Source organism: Choloepus didactylus, chromosome 21 (genome assembly GCF_015220235.1).
Source record: "Choloepus didactylus isolate mChoDid1 chromosome 21, mChoDid1.pri, whole genome shotgun sequence".
NCBI lineage: Eukaryota > Metazoa > Chordata > Mammalia > Pilosa > Megalonychidae > Choloepus > Choloepus didactylus.
In genome coordinates this window covers 25,135,344-25,155,645 of record NC_051327.1, presented here as the reverse complement: position 1 = coordinate 25,155,645, position 20,302 = coordinate 25,135,344, and the positions used below count along the sequence as shown (strand labels likewise).

The following is a 20,302-nucleotide window of genomic DNA, read 5'->3' as shown; positions in this document are numbered from 1 at the left end:
AAATTATAATTTTCCAGGGCATTTGATATTGTCATCAAAATGAGGGAAAAGTTTAAAAAAAATTTTTATGTGGGATTTCATCTTCAATTATGTAAAATAAGACAAATTTATGCAAAAGCTAAAGTAGTCATAAAACAGTTACAGTTTTAAGTAGCTAAGACATTTCTATCCATAGAAGGTCCTGAAAGTTTTTTTAAATTCTAAGTTTTTCCCTCGGCTTCACAATTTGTGGGAAATCTCCCACTACAATTTGGAAAGAGGGAGTCAAGACCCACGTCTAGATCCTGATGCTTTTCCTCACCGCAGGACCACGGGACCCCCCCTCCCCTCCAAGGCATCCTGAAGGCCTTCCAAATTTAGTTGTTGTTTACAAGAGTAAATTAGCCAGCGTAAGAGCCCACAAATTACATTTGCTCCCACAGGGGTGTACGTTTATCAATGAAGAGTGAGAATTTCTTGGGAGAACACATGTGTTAAAAGCTGGGAGGGGGAAGTAAAATGCAAGCAGGTGGAAACACGCTGGCGCCTGACGCTGCCTTAAGGACGGCAGATCCTGGAGGAGCGGACACGGTGCCGCGCCCGACCGTCCTTGCCACAGAACACTCTGGAAACTGCAGACCCACATGGAGGCCACAGGCGTCAACGACCAACACGTACGAGGTGAACAGGGTGGACAGGGCCCCCACTCTCGTGGCACTTAAGACCCCAGAGAAACGCCCAGAACAAGTGCTCTGAGGGCAGCGCAGGAGCCTGGCTGGTCGAGGGTACCGGGGACGTCCCAGGAAAGGAATGCCTGAGCTGAGCCCTCAGTGAAGGATCCCAGAGTATTCCAGAACATTCTGGAGTGTTCCAGAGCGTTCTGGGAGTGGACAAGCATGTGGAGGGCACGGCACTGCGAAGCGGCCCGGGGATGGGGGGAGCCGGGGATGGGGGGAGCCGGGGGTGGCCACAGGCTGGGGGGAGAGGAAGGCGGGAAATAAAGTTACAGAGGGAAAGCACTTCCCCTTTAAACCTGCAATGCTTTTTGGGTTCTGCCCTTTCTAAATTAGGTGAACAAACAATTCTGACATTTACCGGGATAAAAGTAATCTGGTTATTAATATTTTCAACACTTGAAAAGCTTGGCTTTCGGTGAGATAATGAGAGAGGACCTAATGTTTACCCAAGTTACACCGTAGGGAAAGGGCATTCAAACGAAATGACTCCAAAACGAGAAGGGCCAAATACCAAACTCCAGACTTTCACGTGTTCTTTTTACTTCATAATTTCAATTTTCAACTTTCTCATGAAAAGGAGAAAGGACATAAAAAATCCAAACTGCAAGATGATTTTTTCCTAATGTTCATGTTTTTTGGAATATATGACAAGCTCTTTTCTTTGCAGGCATTTTCCTTTCTAATTGTGTTTTCCTCGGGTTAATATGAAAATTAATTTGTATTCCTTGAGTACGTATAGACATATATTGATGATATATGTCACACAGTACCTTTGAAATATATCTGTATATAAAGCATATAGACAAGTCCTGGTGATAAAGGCAGAGAAGGCCCCAGGCCTGGGGCTGCAAAGGGAAGCCAGGCTAGGATCTGAAGTTTGCCATCAAAAACTCGAAGGCATAAGGTTCCCACATGGCTCACAGTGCGTCAGGCAGCCTTTGGGGGCAGGACGGGCCCATCTCAGCAGTGACCTCCCTGCCAGGCAGCCGAGCCCCCGAATCCTACCCAGGAAGGCCTTTCCGAGGACCGAGCAGCAGTCCTCCCGGGGAGGCTGAGGAGCGGAGCCTACTGCTGGTGCCACACAAGGGACCAGGCTAAGTTCCCATCTGGTCTGGAGGATGCGCCTGTCTCAGCGCAGTCCCTGGGGGAAGAGCCCCACTCTCGAGAGCAGCTCCTTAGAGCAGACATCCCTCTGACTTTGACAGCGTTCTCAAGAGTGGTGCAAGGTGGGGAGGCCAAAGAGAGAAAACAGAAGGTTAAGAAGCAAGGTGCTCTGTTGGGGTGACGGGTGGGGCCACGTGTTGGATTTCACATGACGGAAAACGCAGTGACTCCACAAGGGCACACACTCGCCTAAGACGGTAAGGAAAAACCAAGCCAAGTGGTTGGAGTGTCTTATCTCCATTGTCCCAATTGCACAAAGAAGGATGGATTTTTGACCTTTCTCCTGGACACTAGGGGAGGACAGCACTTAGAAGACATTTCTGGAGTTAAAATGTCGATGTGTGAGGAGAAGGAGGCCTGGGCCATACTTACTTGGTGATGCAGGGGGAGGTTTGTGGTGACCTTTCCTTTTGGCTTTCTGCAAGAAAGAAGACACATGAAGCAAGCTGCAGAACGAGCCACCAGCATGGTCCTGAGTGTGCACAGGGAAAGTGTGCAGAATGGGCCCACGGAGTGGAGGGCAACAAGAGCGCCATCACCTCCTCTGCGACAAGCAGAGTCTGAGCGAAGGAGAGGCCCAGGGCACCGTGAGGCAGGCCCGGGACCAGAGAGTGCCCGCGGTCTCCAGCCACCAGCGGCAGTCCTGGAGCACTGCTGTGAGCCTTTGCCACGAGCACAGGTGTGGCAAGACAAAGCCCTCAAATAAAAGCCACGTGCAAGCTCCATCCAGGAAGAAAAGCCCCACAGAGGAACTACCCACTGGAATTCTCTCTTCCATCCCAACCACAATGCCAAATGCGGAACTGGCCACAAATCGGCTCCATTACTCAGCAGCTGTGTGGCCTGGAGAAAGCAACCTCAGCTTCCCAAGCCTGACTGTCTGCGTCTCCTCACACCAGACAGAGACGGTTTGGGGAGGACAGTCAGCTGCTCCCCCATCCCTGCCAGTGGAACAATGAACTGTGCCCTCCCTGGAACAGCATGGTGGTGCTGAAGTGGGGTATGTCTTAAGTGGTGTTGAGCGAAAATTCTCAACATGGCGGGGGCCCCTCACCTAAGGCAATGCCTGGGACACCTCCCCTTTAGTCCACACAGCCACAGTGGAATCCAGATTTGCTGGTGCCAGATGCACTCAGAGTTGACCTGCAGTGTTTGTGCCAGGATCGCATCTGCTGTAAGACATGCTCCTTTTTGCTCTTCTTTCACTCAAGCACAGGGAGCAGGCCTCATTTTCCACCCACCCCAGCTCTCCAGATACACCCAGGGAGGCCAGGTTGGGGGTGACATCCCGGCCATTGGGCCTGACCACTTCCACCCCCCATTCCAGCACTCCGGGCAGCCCAGTGCCCATCTGCAGAGCCGCGGCGGCCAGGGGCTCTTCTTCCGCCACCAGGAGCCGTCCTCGACCTGTCACCCTTGCTCTTCTCCCTCCCCTCACGTGTCAGGAGGGGGCGGGGCATACAGCCACAAACAGATGCACCACGGGAACTCGGAATCTGCTTCAAATGTACTCCAGGCCGATTTCTGGATACAAGTTTTTAACTTATAACCACAGCTATTTAGATCCAACCAGGGGCTTGGAACTTTTCAAACACCAAGCCACATTCTGAATTCGTACTTCAGCTCTAAACACATTTGGGGAGAATCATCTGGTGACCAATTCACCTGCCTTGGGAACATCTGCAAGGTCAAAATCAGCAGCCCTGAACGGACTGCTAAACAGTGACACTCACCGTCTCAAAGTCAGAGTCAAAGGTAATTGCAGAAAGGCTGTCATCTCCCTGCAAGAAGAGATGCAACACCATCACTCACAGGCACTGGCTGGGTTCCCAACAGTCAGAACCACCAAGGGAGAATATCCGCCAAGCTGCGGAGGGAGAACCCCACAAACCCGACTCCGAGTCAACCCAGGACCTTTTCAAACTGGGCAGCAGCCAGTCTGTCCAGTCTTATGGAAGGAATGGGGGGTGGGGAGAGGGACAAAACAACTCGGCCTGCAGGGCTGCATCACGCCTATAAATCTAGAAGCATCGTGCTCCATGGAAATGCCGTATACCATCAACAATTTGATAAAAGTATTTCATTTTTACATTGTTTAAACCTTCAAAGCCTTTGTCATCTTCACATCAAAGCCCAGTGAATCTGGGACCACCTCCTGATCAGAGCAAGAGCAGGTCATTTTTTACACGAGTAATTCGTGAGCCAGACACGTGGGTTTATAAAGTTCCTGCCTTCTCACTCCAGGACCTTGCCCTGGCCTGTCCAGTGTCAGTACCAGGATGCCAAGGAGCAAAGGGAACTCTCCTAAGGGAAGAATGCTCTGTGTTAACTCACTCAAGTTTAAATTCTAAAAAAGAGAGAGCAGAAAATAACTGCAAATCCCTTTGGAGCACTCTATTGTTGATACGTAGAGCTGACGGTGGGGGTAGTACTGAACACCCCCATTATGAACCAACAGGGTTGCATCCGGGTGGTGGTGGAGGTCACTCTGCTTCAGGCCCAGCTGGCTTCACGGAGCAGCGTCGGGGGCTGGTGCATTCCAACAGCACGCACAAGTCTGCTAGCAGTTCAAAAGTTCACTGGAAATACATGGCAGCACTAAAAACCAGAGACGATGCAAACGTAAGGGTTTAGTGTACCCTTTAATTGCATTCCTCTTAAAGACAAAGAGCCAGATTACAAGTGCATGACTTGACTTGGGGGCCAAGGGAGAGGAAGTGCTGCAAGTAAACAGAATCTTCAAAACCACCACCCGCTGACTTAGATTTTTGATGTCATTCATATGATGACATCAAAAAGTATAAATAGCATGGCAATTATAGAGAGAAGTTTTCATTTGACCACATATATTAAAGTGATGTGGAAAATGGAAGATGAGAAAGCAGTGAATTAGATATACATATTGAGTGTAAGAGCAGAAAAGCCAAGTAAGTAACCTGTACTTCATTCCAATGGCATCACCTGCCAACGACAAACACAAATCTACTGAAAAATACAGAGAGAAGTAGAAACAATTTCCTTTACAAATACTTGTAATTATAACTTGCTCTGAGTAAAATCCTGCAAACTTTCTGAGTGACCTGGAATTTCAAGAGGGAGATTACGAGGGTAGTGAATGAACGAAGCGGCCTCCATCTTCACAGGCCTGCCCACTCCCACCCCCATCTGCCCTCCTGCAGACCCTGCCGGCCTCCGCCCTGCCAGTCATGAGAAACTGAAGAAGTAAAATACAGTAAACATCTGAAACCACAGAATAGCCCAACAACTGCTCCTTTAGTCAGCGCATGAAACAGAACACATACAGCATTCAAAGAGAAGAAACCCACACTAATGGCTAAGTCCACCATTTACCTTCTTCGTGCCCTAGGAGGCTGCCACCTGATTCTACCCGGGATTAAGACAGTTTTCGGTGTTGGGGCCCCAAGGGGACTGGCTGCAGGCAGCTCTGCAGGTCGTGGAAGACTGGATTAGCACTCGGCTCCGCACCAGCTGTGCCATGCTGGTCACGTCCCTGTCCCTCGGGGTCTCCACTTCCTGATGAGTCAAGTGAGGGCAGAGCCTGTCTCCCTAAGCCCATGTGGCAGGTGGACTCGCTGCCCTCCCCGCTATGTGGGACCTGACTCCCAGGGTGTAAATCTCCCTGGCAACTTGGAACATGATTCAGGGGATGAGTCTGGACTCTGCATCGTGGGACTGAAAATGCCTTCTGGACCAAAAAGGGGGAAGAAAAATGAAATAAAGTAAAGTTTCAGGGGCTGAGAGATTTCAAATAGAGTCAGGAGGTCATTCTGGTGGTTATCATTATATAGATATCCTTTTTTAGTTTTTGGTGTGTTGGAATGGCTAGAACGTAGTACTCAAAACTGTTGAACTGCAACCCGGTAGCCGTGACTCTTGAAGATGATTGAATAACTGTATAGCTCATATGGTGTGACCTTGTGATTGCAGAGAACCTTGTGGCTCACACTCCCTTTTTCCAGTGTATGGATAGATGAGTAGAAAACTGGGGACAAAAAAGTAAAGGAATAATAGGGGGAACATGGGGGGGGTGGGCTTTTTTGGGTGTTCTTTTTTACTTTTATTTTTATTGTTATTTTTATTATTTTGGGGGAGTAATGAAAATGTTCAAAAATTGTGGTGATGAATGCAAAACTATACGATGAAGGGAAGAGATGTCTATTTGGTGCAGGATCTATATTTTCTAAACAGTATAACTCTACAGTTTGTTCAAACACCATGATTGTATGGAACTTTGAATAGGAAGTAAGATATGGTGGGTTGGTATAGGTTAGAGTGAAATAGTGACATATCCCAAAGTAATTTGGGCAGAGAATAAAAAATATATTTACAGCTTCCCCCCCCACCCCAGGAGCTGGGGGAAGGTGCAGAAGTGTTGGACTTCCTCACTGGGACTGTGTTGATGTTGTCACAAACATTGGGACAGGCAGTTTCATGTGCTGCGCCCTCTATCATGGGACTTGCCCTTGTGGGGCTCTTTACTGCAAAGGAGAGGCTAAACTTGCATATAATTGTGCCTAAGAGTCTCCCCCTGAGTACCTCTTTGTTGCTCAGTTGTGGCCCTCTCTCTCTGTCTCTAACTGAGCCATCTCGGCAGGTGAACTCACTGCCCTCCCCCCTACATGGGACCCGACTCCCAGGGGTGTAAATCTCCCTGGCAATCCAGGATATGACTCCCAAGGATGAATCTGGACCCGGCATCGTGGGATTGAGACTATCTTGTGGACCAAAAGGGGGATGCAAAATGAAACAAAATACTTTCAGTGGCTGAGAGATTTCAAATGGAGCTGAGCGGTCACTCTGGAGGACATTCTTATGCACTATATAGATAACACCTCTTAGGTTTTAATGTATTGGAATAGCTAGAAGTAAATACCTGAAACTACCAAACTCCAACCCAGTAGTCCGGACTCCTGAAGACAATTGTATAATAATGTAGATTACAAGGGGTGACACAGTGTGATTGTGAAGGCCTTGTGGATCACACCCCCTTTGTCTAGTGTGTGGATGGATGGGTAGAAAAGTGGGGACAAAAACTAAATGACAAATAGGGTGGGATGGGGGGGATGGTTTGGGTGTTCTTTTTTTACTTTTATTTTTATTCTCATTCTGATTCTTTCTGATGTAAGGAAAGTGTTCAGAAATAGACTGTGGTGACGAATGCATAACCATATGATCGTACTGTGAACAGCTGATTGTATACCATGGATGATTGTATGGTATGTGAATGTATTTCAATAAAACTGAATTAAAAAAAAAAAAAAGATTCCCAAAGATATATAAACAAAATAAATATGAGTTGTAATTGAAAAAAAAAAAACTATACGATGATCCTGTGAACAATGGATTGTACACTTTGGATGATTGTATGGTATGTGACTATATCTCAATAAAATTGCAAGGGAAAAAAAACAGGAGGGCATAGTCTCCCAACAGATTTTTTTAAGCATAAAAAAAAACTAAACAAATTAAACCACAATAGAAAACAATTTTAACACAATTAAAAACTAAACACAATTAAAAATAGACATGAGTAGAATGCCCAGAAAGAGGACGCAGGAAGGTATGGGAATTTAGTGTACAATGAAAGTGGGAAAGAATGAATTAATCTAGGAGCCATCTTCTGGAATGGTGGAACGTAGAGTGTGCCAACTCTCTCCAAAACAGGCAACCACTGGACTAGAGAAAATTATTTTAAAAACAGCCATCTGAGGTCTCTAGAAATTGTCCTAAGGGCACACAGCAAACCGGAAAACACTCACCCAAGAAAACCTACTTGGTCTGGGAGACAGCAGCGAGTCTGTGGCATCTGAGCTCACGCCCCTCCCTACCCCAGCTCTGTGTCGCGGGAACTGCCCCGGGGAGCTCTACTCCAGGGGATGCAGTCAAGAGGATGGGGGCCCCCTCTCCCCAGCTCCCCACCCAGCGCCACAGCTTCACCAAGAAGGGCGGGCTGCCACCTGGCACAGCCTCAGGCTGCACGAGCTCTAGCCAGGGCAGGGGCGGCAGGGACCTGGGGTCCCAGGCACCTCTCTCCCCCAGCCCCCGCTATGGAGTGGAAGCTCTACCCCAGATGTGGCGGGCCAAGAATTCGGGGTCCCCACCATCTCCACCCTAGCTCGCTTCCAGGACAGGGGTTCCATGTGGGGAAGGGCAAGCAAAGGAGACCAGGGCTGCCCCTTCCCCCACGAGCAGGGGTGTTGCTCCAGGAGGAGGTGGCCTCCCCTGCTGCCAGCTGTAGCGCAGGGAGAGGGAGGCCACGAGGCTGTGCAGAGCGTGGAGAATTCCACACCGGGGAACGAACAATGGTGACTTCAACGGAGAGCAATCAAGAGGGCCTGCAGCTCCGCAACACCAGTGACAAAAAGTGGCAGAGCCGCCAGGAGTTTAACAGAGAACCAGGGATTGTCCTCCCGGGACCACAGTCAGTCCCGAGGGTCAGGAAGGAGCTATCGGAAAAGGAAGTGGGGCAGATGGAGAACCTTCCCCGTTCTGCACACCCACCCTCAATAAAGGGCACCAGCCTCGCTGGCACGAAGGGCTTGTTTTTTTTAATCATCCTGCCAATCCGTGCCTTTCAATTGGGGAGTTTAAGCCATTTACTTTCAGTGTCATTTCTGATAAGGCAGGATTGACTTGAGCCATTTTGTCCCTTGTTTCTTCTGTGTCTTCTATCTCTTTTGTCCTTCTTTCCCTTTATTGCAGCCTGCTTTTGTGTATAGTAGATCTTTTGTGATGTAACTGATTGATCCCTTCTTCATTTCCACTTCTGTATACATTTACCCTGGGGTTTGAATTAAACAACCTAAGTCTATAACCTTCTAGTTTGAAAAGATAACAACTTCAATCCAATAGCACAGTCTCTTTTCCCATATCCCTGTTTCCCCTTTATGTGGTTGTCACACATTAAATCCTTATATTTTCCATGTCCACAACATGGAAATAGGATTATTTCTTATCCAAGTGTATTCTAGATCTTACAGGGAATAAAGAGTAGGGTTCCATACTGAGGATACCATAGGAGACTTCATTTCTTCACACTGCTCCAAGCTACTCTCTTCAGCATTTCATGTAGGGCAGGTGTCTTGGTGTCAAACTCTTGGTCTTTCTTTACCTGTGAACATCTTAAACTCTCATTTTTGAAGGACAGTTCTGCTGGATAAAGAATTTGGGGTTGGTAGCTTTTCTCTTTCAATACGTTCAATACGTCATACCACTGCATTCTCGCCTCCAATGGTTTCTGATCAGAAGTCGGCATTGGTCTTACTGAGGATCCCTTGTTTGTGATGAATCGCTTTTCTCTTGCTGCTTTCCGAATTCTCTTTATCTTGTAGTCAACATCTTGATTAGTATGTGTCTTAGAGAAGGTCTACAAGGGAACTCCCGTTTGGAGTTCGTTGCACTTCGTAGACACTGTCTTTCGTAAGATTTGGGAAAATTTTGGCCATTATTTCCTTAAATACTCTTTCTGCCCCCTTTTCCTTCTCCTCTCTGCTAGGACTCCCACGATGCGTATGCTGGCGAGCTTCATGCTGCCCCACACGTCCCTTAGGCTCTGCTTGCTTTTTTTCATTCGTTTCTATTTGCTCTTGCAACCGTATGATTTTGATTGTCTGGTCTTCTAGTTCGCGGATTCTTTCTTCTGCTGTTTGTTTGTTCAAATCTGCTGTTGAATGCTTCTAGTGTATTTTTTATCCCCATAAGTTCTGCTATGTTCCTTTTTCAACTTTTAATTCTTTGTGTCCATGTGTCGTCTTCTTTATATCCTTTAGTTTTATATCCTTATTTAGCTTATTTCTTTCCATATTTTCCTTTAGCTCCTTGAATTGATTTAGGAGATTTAACTGAACATCTTTGACTGATTGTTCTACAGTCTGTGTTTCCTCTGAAGTTTTAATTTATTCCCCTGACTGAGCTGTCTCTTCCTGCGTCTTTGTACAGCTATGATCTTTTGTTGTGCACTGGGCATTTGAGGTTTCTGATGTGCTAACTCTGGAAGTCAGTTTCTCCCTTCGGCCTAGGGTTTTAGTGCAGATTGGCTGTGTGTTTATACTGAACTGTAGAGCAGCCTGTGTAACGGTTTGGATTTTCTCAGGTCTTTCTGCACCTGCTTCTTGGCCCAAGCACGCACAGTAACTTACCATGACTCTTCCATGCACAACTGCTTCCCCTCCAGGAGAGGGTTCCCTCTCCTGTCTCCCTCCTACGGGAGTCCTGGGTTGGCCTCTATTTTTAGACAAGTTTTCCTCTCCAATGGCTATGATGTGCTCACCCCTTCCCCATGCCCTGGGCCCCCTTTGCACTACAGCTTTCAGCCCTGGGTCGCCCTGCCTTGGAGTGCTTCAGATCCCCTTCTTCATGCAGCTTCTCTGCCTCCATAACTCCTGTGTTAGAGGATCCTGACCCACGGAGCCAGATGGGGTCAGAGTTCAGAAGCGCCTGGTGTTTTCATGTAGGAGTAACAGCAGTTAGGACCAGGCTGGGAGTGTGAAGAGCTCGCCAACACTTCCACTGTGAGTCGCTCTGGCTTCCGGGGAACCGCTCTGCCATGTGCGAACGCCAACTGCTAGGACCCTACCTTGGGACTATGTGGCCTTGGGTCACTGTGCCTGAGTGTGTGTGAGACCCTATATCGCTGCGTGGGTGGTTCTGTGGTCAGCAACCATGGCAGGGGTGCCCGAGCTGGAATGCAGCCACTGTGTGACTTAAGCCGCATGGGACTGAGGTGAGGGAGGGGTCCAGACTAGCAGGTCCACATCGTTCTTCTACCTTTCATTTTTTGGTGTTTTTTTTCCCCATCAATTCAGTGCTTGTAGAGTCTTTCCCCAGGCTCTAGCATCCTCCAGAGTTCCAAGCAGGTTGAATCTGCCCTTTTATTTACCATCTCTAAGGGGAAACATTTGCGGGGTGTCTTATGCCACCATCTTGAAGACGTCATTGGCACTGATGTTTTAAGCACAACCTCTCACCAAACAATGGCTGAACATTAAGCCGCTATGGCTCAAGTGCGACTCCTAGAAAGCCAGGCTAAAAAATAAAATGCTACACACCCCTGGAAATCTGGAAGGCTGTGTCCACGCCAAGGATGTGCCCTCTCAGGAGCGATCACAGAGGGAAGCTCCAGACTCCTAGCCCACGGCTGAACAGTGGGCAAAACGGAGACTCCCTGGACGGTGGTGACAGCCTCCAAGCACACGTGTGCAATGGGAAAGAGCACAAAGCTAACTGGCCAAAGCTTAAGCACAACATCTGAGCAATAAGTGGCTTTTGCTGACCCAACGGAGACCCCTAAGAAGCAAGGCTAAAAGATAAAAGAAGAAAAAATCTGAGCAGAGAATCAGAGGCTGCACATTGTGGGGAAAACAGACTTTACAGAGTTAATCAGCCAAGTCCCTGATAAAAAAAATGAACAACCAAGTAAACAACAACATCAACCCCCTGGGGACATGGGTTCAATATCCAGAGTTGCTACAATATATTATCTAAATATCCGGTCCTCAACAAAAAATTGAGACATGCGAAGACCCAGGAAAGTGTGATCCATAAACAGGGAAAAACAAACAACAGGCAATAAAAACTGGTTTTGAGAGTGGAAAATTTATTTCTGTAGTCAAGGTTGAAAGATAGGTACAAAAAGCTGTAAAAAGCTTGTGAAAACAATTATTTCTGTAATCAAAGTTTAAAAGAAATGGTAAAAACTAGTAATAACACTGCTTAACAAAAACTGGTTTTGAAGGAGTCCCAGTCCCAGATATTGGACTTAGCAAAGACTTCAAAGCAGCAATTATATACGTATGTTTAAAGAACTAAAGGACATCATGTACAAAGAATTTTTTAAAAGGTATGATGACAATATCTCTTCAAATAGAGAATATCAATAAAGAGATAGAAATTATATAGATATGAAAAAAAAGAACCAAATGGAAATCTTGGAATTCACAAGTACAATAAACAATAGGAAAAATTCACTAGAGGGTCTTTTTAAAATTAAATCCCTCTACATTTCTTTTTTTTTAAATTCAGTTTTATTGAGATATATTCACATACCCTACAATCATCCACAATGTACAATCAATTTTTCACAGTTCATCATATAGATGTGTATTCATCACCACAATCAATTTATGGACATTTTCCTTACTCCAAAAAAAAAGAAAAAGAATAGAAATAAAAGTAAAAAAGAACACCTAAAACATTTCACCATCCTCACTGCCCTATTTTTCATTTAATTTTTATCCCCATTTTTCTACTCATCTGTCCATACACTGGAAAAAGGGAGTGTGAGCTATGAGTTTTTCGCAATCACACAGTCACACCATGTAAGCTACACAGTTTTACAATCATCTTCAAGAATCAAGGCTACTGGGTTGTAGTTTGACAGTTTTAGGTATTTCCTTCTAGCTATTCCAATACACTAAAAACTAAAAAGGGATATCAATATAACATATAAGAATACCCTCCAGAGTGACCTCTCAACTCCGTGTGAAATCTCTCAACCACTGAAACTTAATTTTGTTTCCTTTCACTAGAGGGTCTTAACAGCAGATTTGAGTTGGCAGAAGAAAGAAAACAGTGATCGTGAAGATCAATCAATAACGATTATATAATCTGAAATACAGACAGGAAAAAAGAATGAAGAAAAATAAGCAAAGCCATTAAGCACACAAACATACACTCAATGGGTACACCAGAAGGAAAGGAGAGAGAGAGAAAGGGGCAGAAAACATATCTGAATAATGGCCAGAACCTGTCAAGTAGGACACATAATAATCAAATTGTTAAAAGCCAAAAATAAAGAAAAAAATCTTAAACAGTAGAAAATGACTCAAGAGAAAGACAGCCCCGCTAAGACTAATAGTTAACATCTCATCAGAAACAATGGAGGTCAGAAGACAACGAAATGACATATTTGAAGTGCTGAAAGTAAAAGTAAAATAACAATGAAATACAAACATTACTAGATAAACAAAAGCTGAGCGAATTTGTTGCTAGCAGACCTATTTTACAAGAACTAGAAAAGGTGGTTCATCAGGCTAAAAACAAATGGTATCAGAGAATAATTCAATCCACACATACCTTAAAGGTAATTGTGTACATAATTATCGAAGACAATATCATTGCATATTTCTTCCCTTCTTTACTTAGTCGATTAAAGTTACTGCATAAAATATTACGTATATAATTGCACTGCTGGGTTAATAGCATACAGAAATGTAGTATATTTGGCAATACGACCACAAAGGAGCAGGTGGGAGCAAAGCTCTACTGGAGTAAGGACGTGACGCCAGAGGGTAAACTGAACCCTGAGGAAGAAACAAGGAGAATCAGAAATGGAAAATAAGCAAGTTAATATAACAAGCTCTAGTAATATATACTTGCTCTCCTTTATTCTCCCAGCTTCTTTAAAAGCATGTTATTATATAAGGTAACGATTATGACACTGAATTGTTGGGTTTACAGCATAGAGATAATATGTATAACAATAACAGCACAAAAAAAAAGGAGGGGAAAGGATGGCGCTATGTGGGAGTGTACAGCTTATTTCACTGGAATTCAGTTAGTATAAATATGAGGCAGAGATGAGTCAAAATGTATCCTATAAGCCCTAAAATATAATTACAAAATTATTACAGGAATTATAATATTACACCAGAAAATCTCCAGTTAATGCGCAAGAAGACAATAAAGGAGGAATGGAGAAATGAACAATTCATGAGACATACAGAAAACAAATAGCAAAATGGCAAATGCAAATCCAACCATATCAATACTAACATCAAATGTGAATGGATTAAACAATCCAATGGCAGAGATTAACAGATTAGATAACAAAACAAAATAAGATCCAACCTCATGGTATTGACAGAAGACACACTTTAGATCCAAGGACACACAGGTTGAAAGTAAAGGGATGGAAAAGGATACACGATGCACACAGCAAGTATGAGAAAGCTTGTGTATCTACACTCATATCTGACGAAACAGACTTTAAGACAGAATTATTCCCAGAGATAATGAGGGACATTGCCTGGCGATAGAAAGGTAAATCCATCAGGAAGATATAACAATTATAAATTGCACTTAACAACAGAACCCCGTAACACAAGCAGCAATCTCTGAAACAGGAAAACAAAACAAAACAAAACAAACAACTAGACAATTCATCAATAAATGTTGGAGACTTCAATGCTCAACTTTCAATCATGCATAGAACATCCAGCCAGAAGACTTGAGCAATCCTATAAGCCAGCAGACATTTATAGAAAACTTCACCAAACAGTAAAATACACATTCTTCTCAGATGTACATGGAACATTCTTCAGGATAGACCATATGCTAGATCATGAAACAAGCCTCAATAAATTAAAAGGGATTGAAATCACACAAGTATGTTCTATAACCACAGTGGAATGCAATTAGAAATCAACAACAGACTGAAAAATTAGAAATTTACAAATGTGTGGAAATTAAACAACACACTCCTAAATAACCTATTGGTCAAAGAACTCACAAGGGGAATTAGAAAATCCTCTGAGATTAATGAAAACGAGAACAAAGCATACTAAAACTTATGGCATGCAGATGAGCAATTCTCAGGGGAAATTTATAGCTATAAGTGCTTATATTACAAAAGAAGATCTCAAATCAATCCCATAATCTTACACCATAAGAAACCAGAAAAAGAATAAACTAAACCCAAAGCAAGCACAAGGAAGGAAATAATAAAGACTAAAGCAAAAATAAGGAAAATAAAGGAAAGAAAAACAATGAAAAGTCAATGAAACAAAAAGTTTGTTCTTTGGAGAGATCAACAAAATTGACAAACCTGTAGCCAGACTAAGAGAAAATACAAACCTTTACCTAAACTAAGAAAAAAAAAATCAGATTACCAAAATCAGGAAAAATGGGAACATCACCACTGACCATATAGAAATAAAAATGATTTAAGAGAGTACTAGGGACAACAATATGCCAAACTTAGAATAAATGGACAAACTCCTAGAAAGACACAAACTAACAATACTGATTCAGAAAAAATTAAAAAAACTGAAGAGACACCTATTAAGAGATTGAATTAATAATTTAAGAATTTTCCACCAAGAAAAAAAGCCCAGGACTAAATGGCTTCACTGTAAATTCTCCCAAACATTTAAAGAAGAATTCATACCAATACTTCAAAAACTCTGACAAAAATAGACGGGGGTACTTTACAACATTCTATGAAGCCAGTGTTATCCTGGTATCAAAACCAGGCAAAGACATCACAAGAAATCTATAGACCAAAATTCCTTATGAATACAGATGCAAATATCCTCAACAAAATAATACCAAGCTAAATCAGCAACATAGGAAAACAAATATGCACCGTAATCAAGTGGGACTTATCCCAAGAATGCAAGGTTGGTTTAACATACAGAAATCAATCAATGTACCATACCATACTAATAGAATAAAGGACAAAATCACATGGATATCTTAATAGACACAGAAAACGTATTTGACAAAATCCAACACACCTTTATGATGAAAATACCGAACAAACTAGGAATAGAAGAACATTTCCTCAGCCTTCTAAGTGGTATTTAGGAAAAACCCAGAGCATTATTTATACCTAACAGTGAAAGCCTGAACGTTTCCCCCTAAGATCAGGAACGAGACAAGGATGTCCTCTCTTGTCACTTCTATTGGAGATGTACTGGGGTTTCCAGCCAGGACCATTAGACAAGAAAAAAGATAAAAGTCTTCAAGATTTGAAAGGATGAAGTCAAACTGTCTCTATTCTCAGATGACACGATCTTCTATATAGAAAACCCTAAGGAATCCACTAAAAACAAACAAACAAAAACTAATAAATGAGTTCAACAAAGTTTCAGGAAACAAGATCCATATACAAAAACCACCAGTATTTCTATACACCAGCAATGAACATTCTGAAATGAAATTAAGAAAACAACTCCACTTACAATAGCATCAAAAAGAGTTAACTACTTAAGAATAAAATTAACAAAATAAGTGCAAGTTCTGTATGCTGAATATTACAAAACATTGCTGAAGGAAATTGAAGATGTAAATGAATGGGAAGACACCTCATGTTCAAGGACTGGAAGACAATCCTGTTAAGAGAGCACCACTCCCCAAAATGGTCTAAATTCAACACAATGCCTATCAAATCCCAGTTGTCTTTTTTTCCTCCCAGAAATTGGTAAGTTAATTCTAAAATTCATATGGAAATGTAAAGCGCCCAAAGTAGCCACAAGAATTTTGGAAAAGAACAGTGTTGGAAGACCCACCTTTCCAATTTCAAAATTTACCAATGTTGTTGTAATCAAGACAGGTTGCTACTGGCACAAACATGGATAAAAATCAGTGGAATAAAATTAGGAGTCCAGAACTGAAACCCTAACCATTTATGGCCAATTCATTTTTGACAAGGATGTTACTGGGGATTGAATCATGTCCTCCACAGAAGGCAGGTTCTGTGGTGTGAACCCATTTGTAAACAGGATCTTTGAAGATGTTTTCAGGTAAGGTGTGCCCAGAGTGAAAGAGGGGCCTTCATCCCACATGGCTGAAGTCCTCAGAAGCAAAAGGAACCAGACACAGGAAGAGAAGCCACAGGCAGCAGCCAGGAGCTGGAAGTCGAGGGAACCTGGAAGAAAAAGGAGAAGATGCCGCCATGTGCATCGCCATGTGACAAAAAAGCCAAGGAAGCCCCAAGATTGCCAGCCAGCGAGCAGAGACCAACCGTGGGAAGCAGCCAGCCTTCCAGCCCCTGAAGCTGTGAGCCAGTGAATTCCTGTTGTTAAACCAACCCACTGTGTGCAAAAGAATGAAGAAAGGAATGCAAATGAAGTTGGGCCCTTCCTTACATCATAATAAAATTATTTCAAAGTGAATCACAGACCTGAATTTAAGAGCTAAAACTACAAAACTCTTGAAGAAAACCAGAAAAAATTTCTGTGACCTTGATTAGGCAATGGTGTCTTAGATATGACACCAAAAGCATATGCAACAAAAGAAAAAAAGTAAATAAACTGCACTGCATCACAATTAAAAACATTTGTCCTGCATATGATACCAACTCACTAAAAACATAAAATTTTAAAAAGAACTAATAAGTAAGTTCATCAAGAAAGTGAAAATCAATCCATAATGTAGGGGAAAAAAACTACAAATCATACATCTGGTAAGAGACTGGTATCCAAAATATATAAAGAACTCTTACTACTCAATAATAATAAAACAATCCAATTTTTTAAAATGGACAAAAGATTTGAATAGACACTTCTCCAAAGATATACAAATGACCAATACACTGAGGGGAGGAATGTGAAATAGTGCAACTGCTTTGGAGAACAGAATGGCTTTCATCAAAAGGTTAAACACAGTCACCATTTGAACCGGGAATTCCACTCCAAAAGAATGAAAATGTCCATACAAAAGCTTGTACGTGAATGTTGACAATGGCATTATTCATAGTATTTAATAGCAAAAAAAGGTTGTTGATGGAAACAAACCAAATGCTCATCAACTGATGAATGGATAACAAAATATGGTATAGCTCTGTGATGCACTATTTAGCCATGAAAAGGAATGAAGTACTGATATACACCACAACATGGATGAGTCTTGAAAACATGATACTGAGTGAAAGAAAAGTCACAAAAGACCATATATTGTATGGTTCTATTTATAGGAAATATCCAGAATAGACAAATCCATAGAGAAAGTAGCTTGGTAGTCGCCTGGGGCAACAGGGTGGGCAGACGGGGAGGTGAGGAGCTGGGTGGGGGGGTGACTGCTATGGGGTATGGGGTTTCTTTTTAGGTTGATAAAAATGTTATAAACTTATGGCCGCACAATGTGCATATACTAAACCTATGGAACTTATACTCTAAATGGATGGATTTTATGATGGGTTTTTTTTTTTTTAAGAGTGAATTACTTCATAATTGGAATTGGAACAAACAACTGGTCATTTGGGGAAAAAAAGTTGGAAGATTACCCTTCACCTTATACAAGTATAATTCCAAATAGATTTAAGGTTTGTATGTAAAAAGGAAAAAAAAAAAAGAAAGAAAGAAAGAAAAATCTGAGAAGTTAAATGATGGGTCCAGTTATATACAACGTGCCAAATATTGGCGTATCCTGTTCATTTTCTTCTGCTGACTGCTTAAACATTCCTAGGAGCCTGTTCTAATCAGGCAAATACATGAAAGAAATCAGAAGACTGACAAAAATGTGGGTGAAGCTGAAAATCTTGGCTTACGTTGTAGTTTGCTCAGCTACAGGAATGCAAAATACCAGAAATGGATTGGAATGGGGTTTTATTAGTTCACAAATTCACAGTTCTAAGGCCATGAAAATGTTCCAGTTAAGGCATCAACAGGACGCTACCGTTCCTCTGTCACCTGGGAAGGCGCAGGGCCGGAGTCTGCTGGGCCTCTCCCGGGGTTAGCTTCTGGTTTCCGTGGCTTTCTCCAAAATGTCCCTGGGCTTGTTTTAGCTTCTCTCTCTCAGCTCCTGTGCATTCTTGCTTGTTTCTCCCAGTGGTTTCTCTCTAAGTGTCTGGGGGTCCTCTCTCAGCTCCTTCTCCAGGGCAAACTGGTGATTGCATACATTTCTTAAGCTTCTCTCCTGACTGAATTCAATGGCTATCTCCAAAATGCCTCTGAGTGTTTCTCTCTAAGAGTCTCTGTGAGCTCTCTTAAGGACTCCAGTAAATGAATCAAGACCCACCTCCAATGGGTGGGGTCACACCTCCATGGAAATAATCTAATCCAAAAGTTCCACTGACAATTGGGTGGGTCAAATCTCCATGGAAACAACTCAATCAAAAGATCCCACCCACAGTAAGTCTATACCCACCAGAGTGGATCAAAAGAACAGTCTTTCCTGGGGTACACAATGGTCTCAAACTGGCATGGCCTGGTTGAGAGGGAAGAGGGGAAACTGCCTCACATGCCCCCCCCTCGGCAGCTGTCATGTTACTGCTCACCCCCTTTCTAAGCCCCGGCCCAGCCTCTTGGCTAACTACTCTCTGCACCCACAGAGGCCCTGGGTACAGGGGACCATGAGTGGGGGAATGGTACATTCTCCCTGGAGGTCAGGGCCCTGCGTGTTCTCCCTCAGTCCATCTGCTGGACTTTCAATATGGACATTTGATGATATTTTTTAAAAAGCAAAAAAAGAAGTGGGGTGGGGGCAGGCAGGCATGGAATTTGGAATCTGAAGATCTGACCTTGGCCTAGTCACCTGTGTCCGAGCCTTGGCGCATTTAGGGACAGACTCCCTCGCAGTGCTGGTGCATGATGAGACAGGTGAGCAGTCAGCAGCAGGCCTAGAGGGGCAGACCTGGGCCACAGAGCACTCGATGCAGGACTGTATGAGGAGAAAGTGCGCAAGGAACACTATCCCAGGATTTCATTCTACATACTGCGGACATTTTACAGATGCTAGCAGAGATGACCGGTGACTTAAGTCCGGCTCCACTTGCCTCCCGGGGCCCTGGGTTGTGGTCATTTCGGTCTGTTCAAGTGCACGGCACAGCAAACTGGCATCCGGGCACAGTTGGCACCACCCTGTGAAGGCTCATGAGCAAGCCCAGGGTAGCTCAACTGCCAGGGACCAGGAAAAGTGGGTGGACTGTGCAGGTCCCCACCCTCAAGAAGTTCTCATCTGGTTGAGGACAGAGCCAGGCTCCAGCAGGAGGCCACAGGGAGGCCGCCTGGGTTAAGGACGAAAAGTCTCGTCCAGGAGAATGCATTCCTTCAGACTTGGGCACCAGGCCTTGTTTTCATCTCCCCAGAGCCCAGCGCTGGGCTTGACCTGTACAAGGTGTTTAATAAGTGCACAATGAATTCTACATGGTAGCATTGTTTCCAACAGCAAAAAGTGAAAACCTAAAAGTGTAAAAGCAGGGAAATGGCTAAATAAAATAGGAATAGTCACCGGTTGGAATTTAAATATGTTCTTGAAAATGTGTGGATGTGCAAAAATGCTAACAACAAATCAAGTGGCAAAGGTTACAAAACAATTTAAACATGATCTCAATTTTTTAAATGCAAAAAAGATACACTGAAAAAAGATCGTAAGGAAATACATCAAGAAGTTAACTATAGTTTGTCTGTTGGTGGTGGTTCTGGTTTGCTAATGCTGCCGAAATGCAAAACACCAGAAATGTATGGGCTTTTATAAAGGGGGTGTATTTGTTTACAAAGTTACAGTCTTAAGGCCACAAAGTATCCAAGGTGTGGTATCAACAATCTTCACTGGAGGATGGCCAATGTCATCCAGAAAACCTCTGTTAGCTGGGAAGGCACGTGGCTGGCTTCTGCTCCAGAGTTCTGGTTTCAAAATGGTCTTCTCCCAGGACATTCCTCTCTAGGCTTCAGCTCCTTCCA

At 43.5% G+C, this 20,302-nt stretch overlaps 1 protein-coding gene across 5 annotated transcripts in view; it reads right to left on the bottom strand.

The window, feature by feature from the left end:
- IQCE (IQ motif containing E) overlaps positions 1-20,302 on the bottom strand; it is a 75,930-nt gene that overhangs the window by 51,536 nt on the left and 4,092 nt on the right. For 2 of the 5 annotated variants that reach the window (XM_037813703.1, XM_037813702.1), the window contains exons 2-3: positions 3,614-3,661; positions 2,253-2,298 (exon numbers count right to left, since the gene is read on the bottom strand). The exons of 1 other annotated variant lie outside the window; for it this stretch is intronic. In XM_037813703.1, the coding sequence (XP_037669631.1) occupies positions 2,253-2,298; positions 3,614-3,661 (94 nt within the window). Of the gene's footprint in view, positions 1-2,252; positions 2,299-2,934; positions 3,053-3,613; positions 3,662-20,302 lie in introns of those variants that run through there. 2 more of the 5 variants (XM_037813704.1, XM_037813706.1) reach the window with 2 other exon arrangements.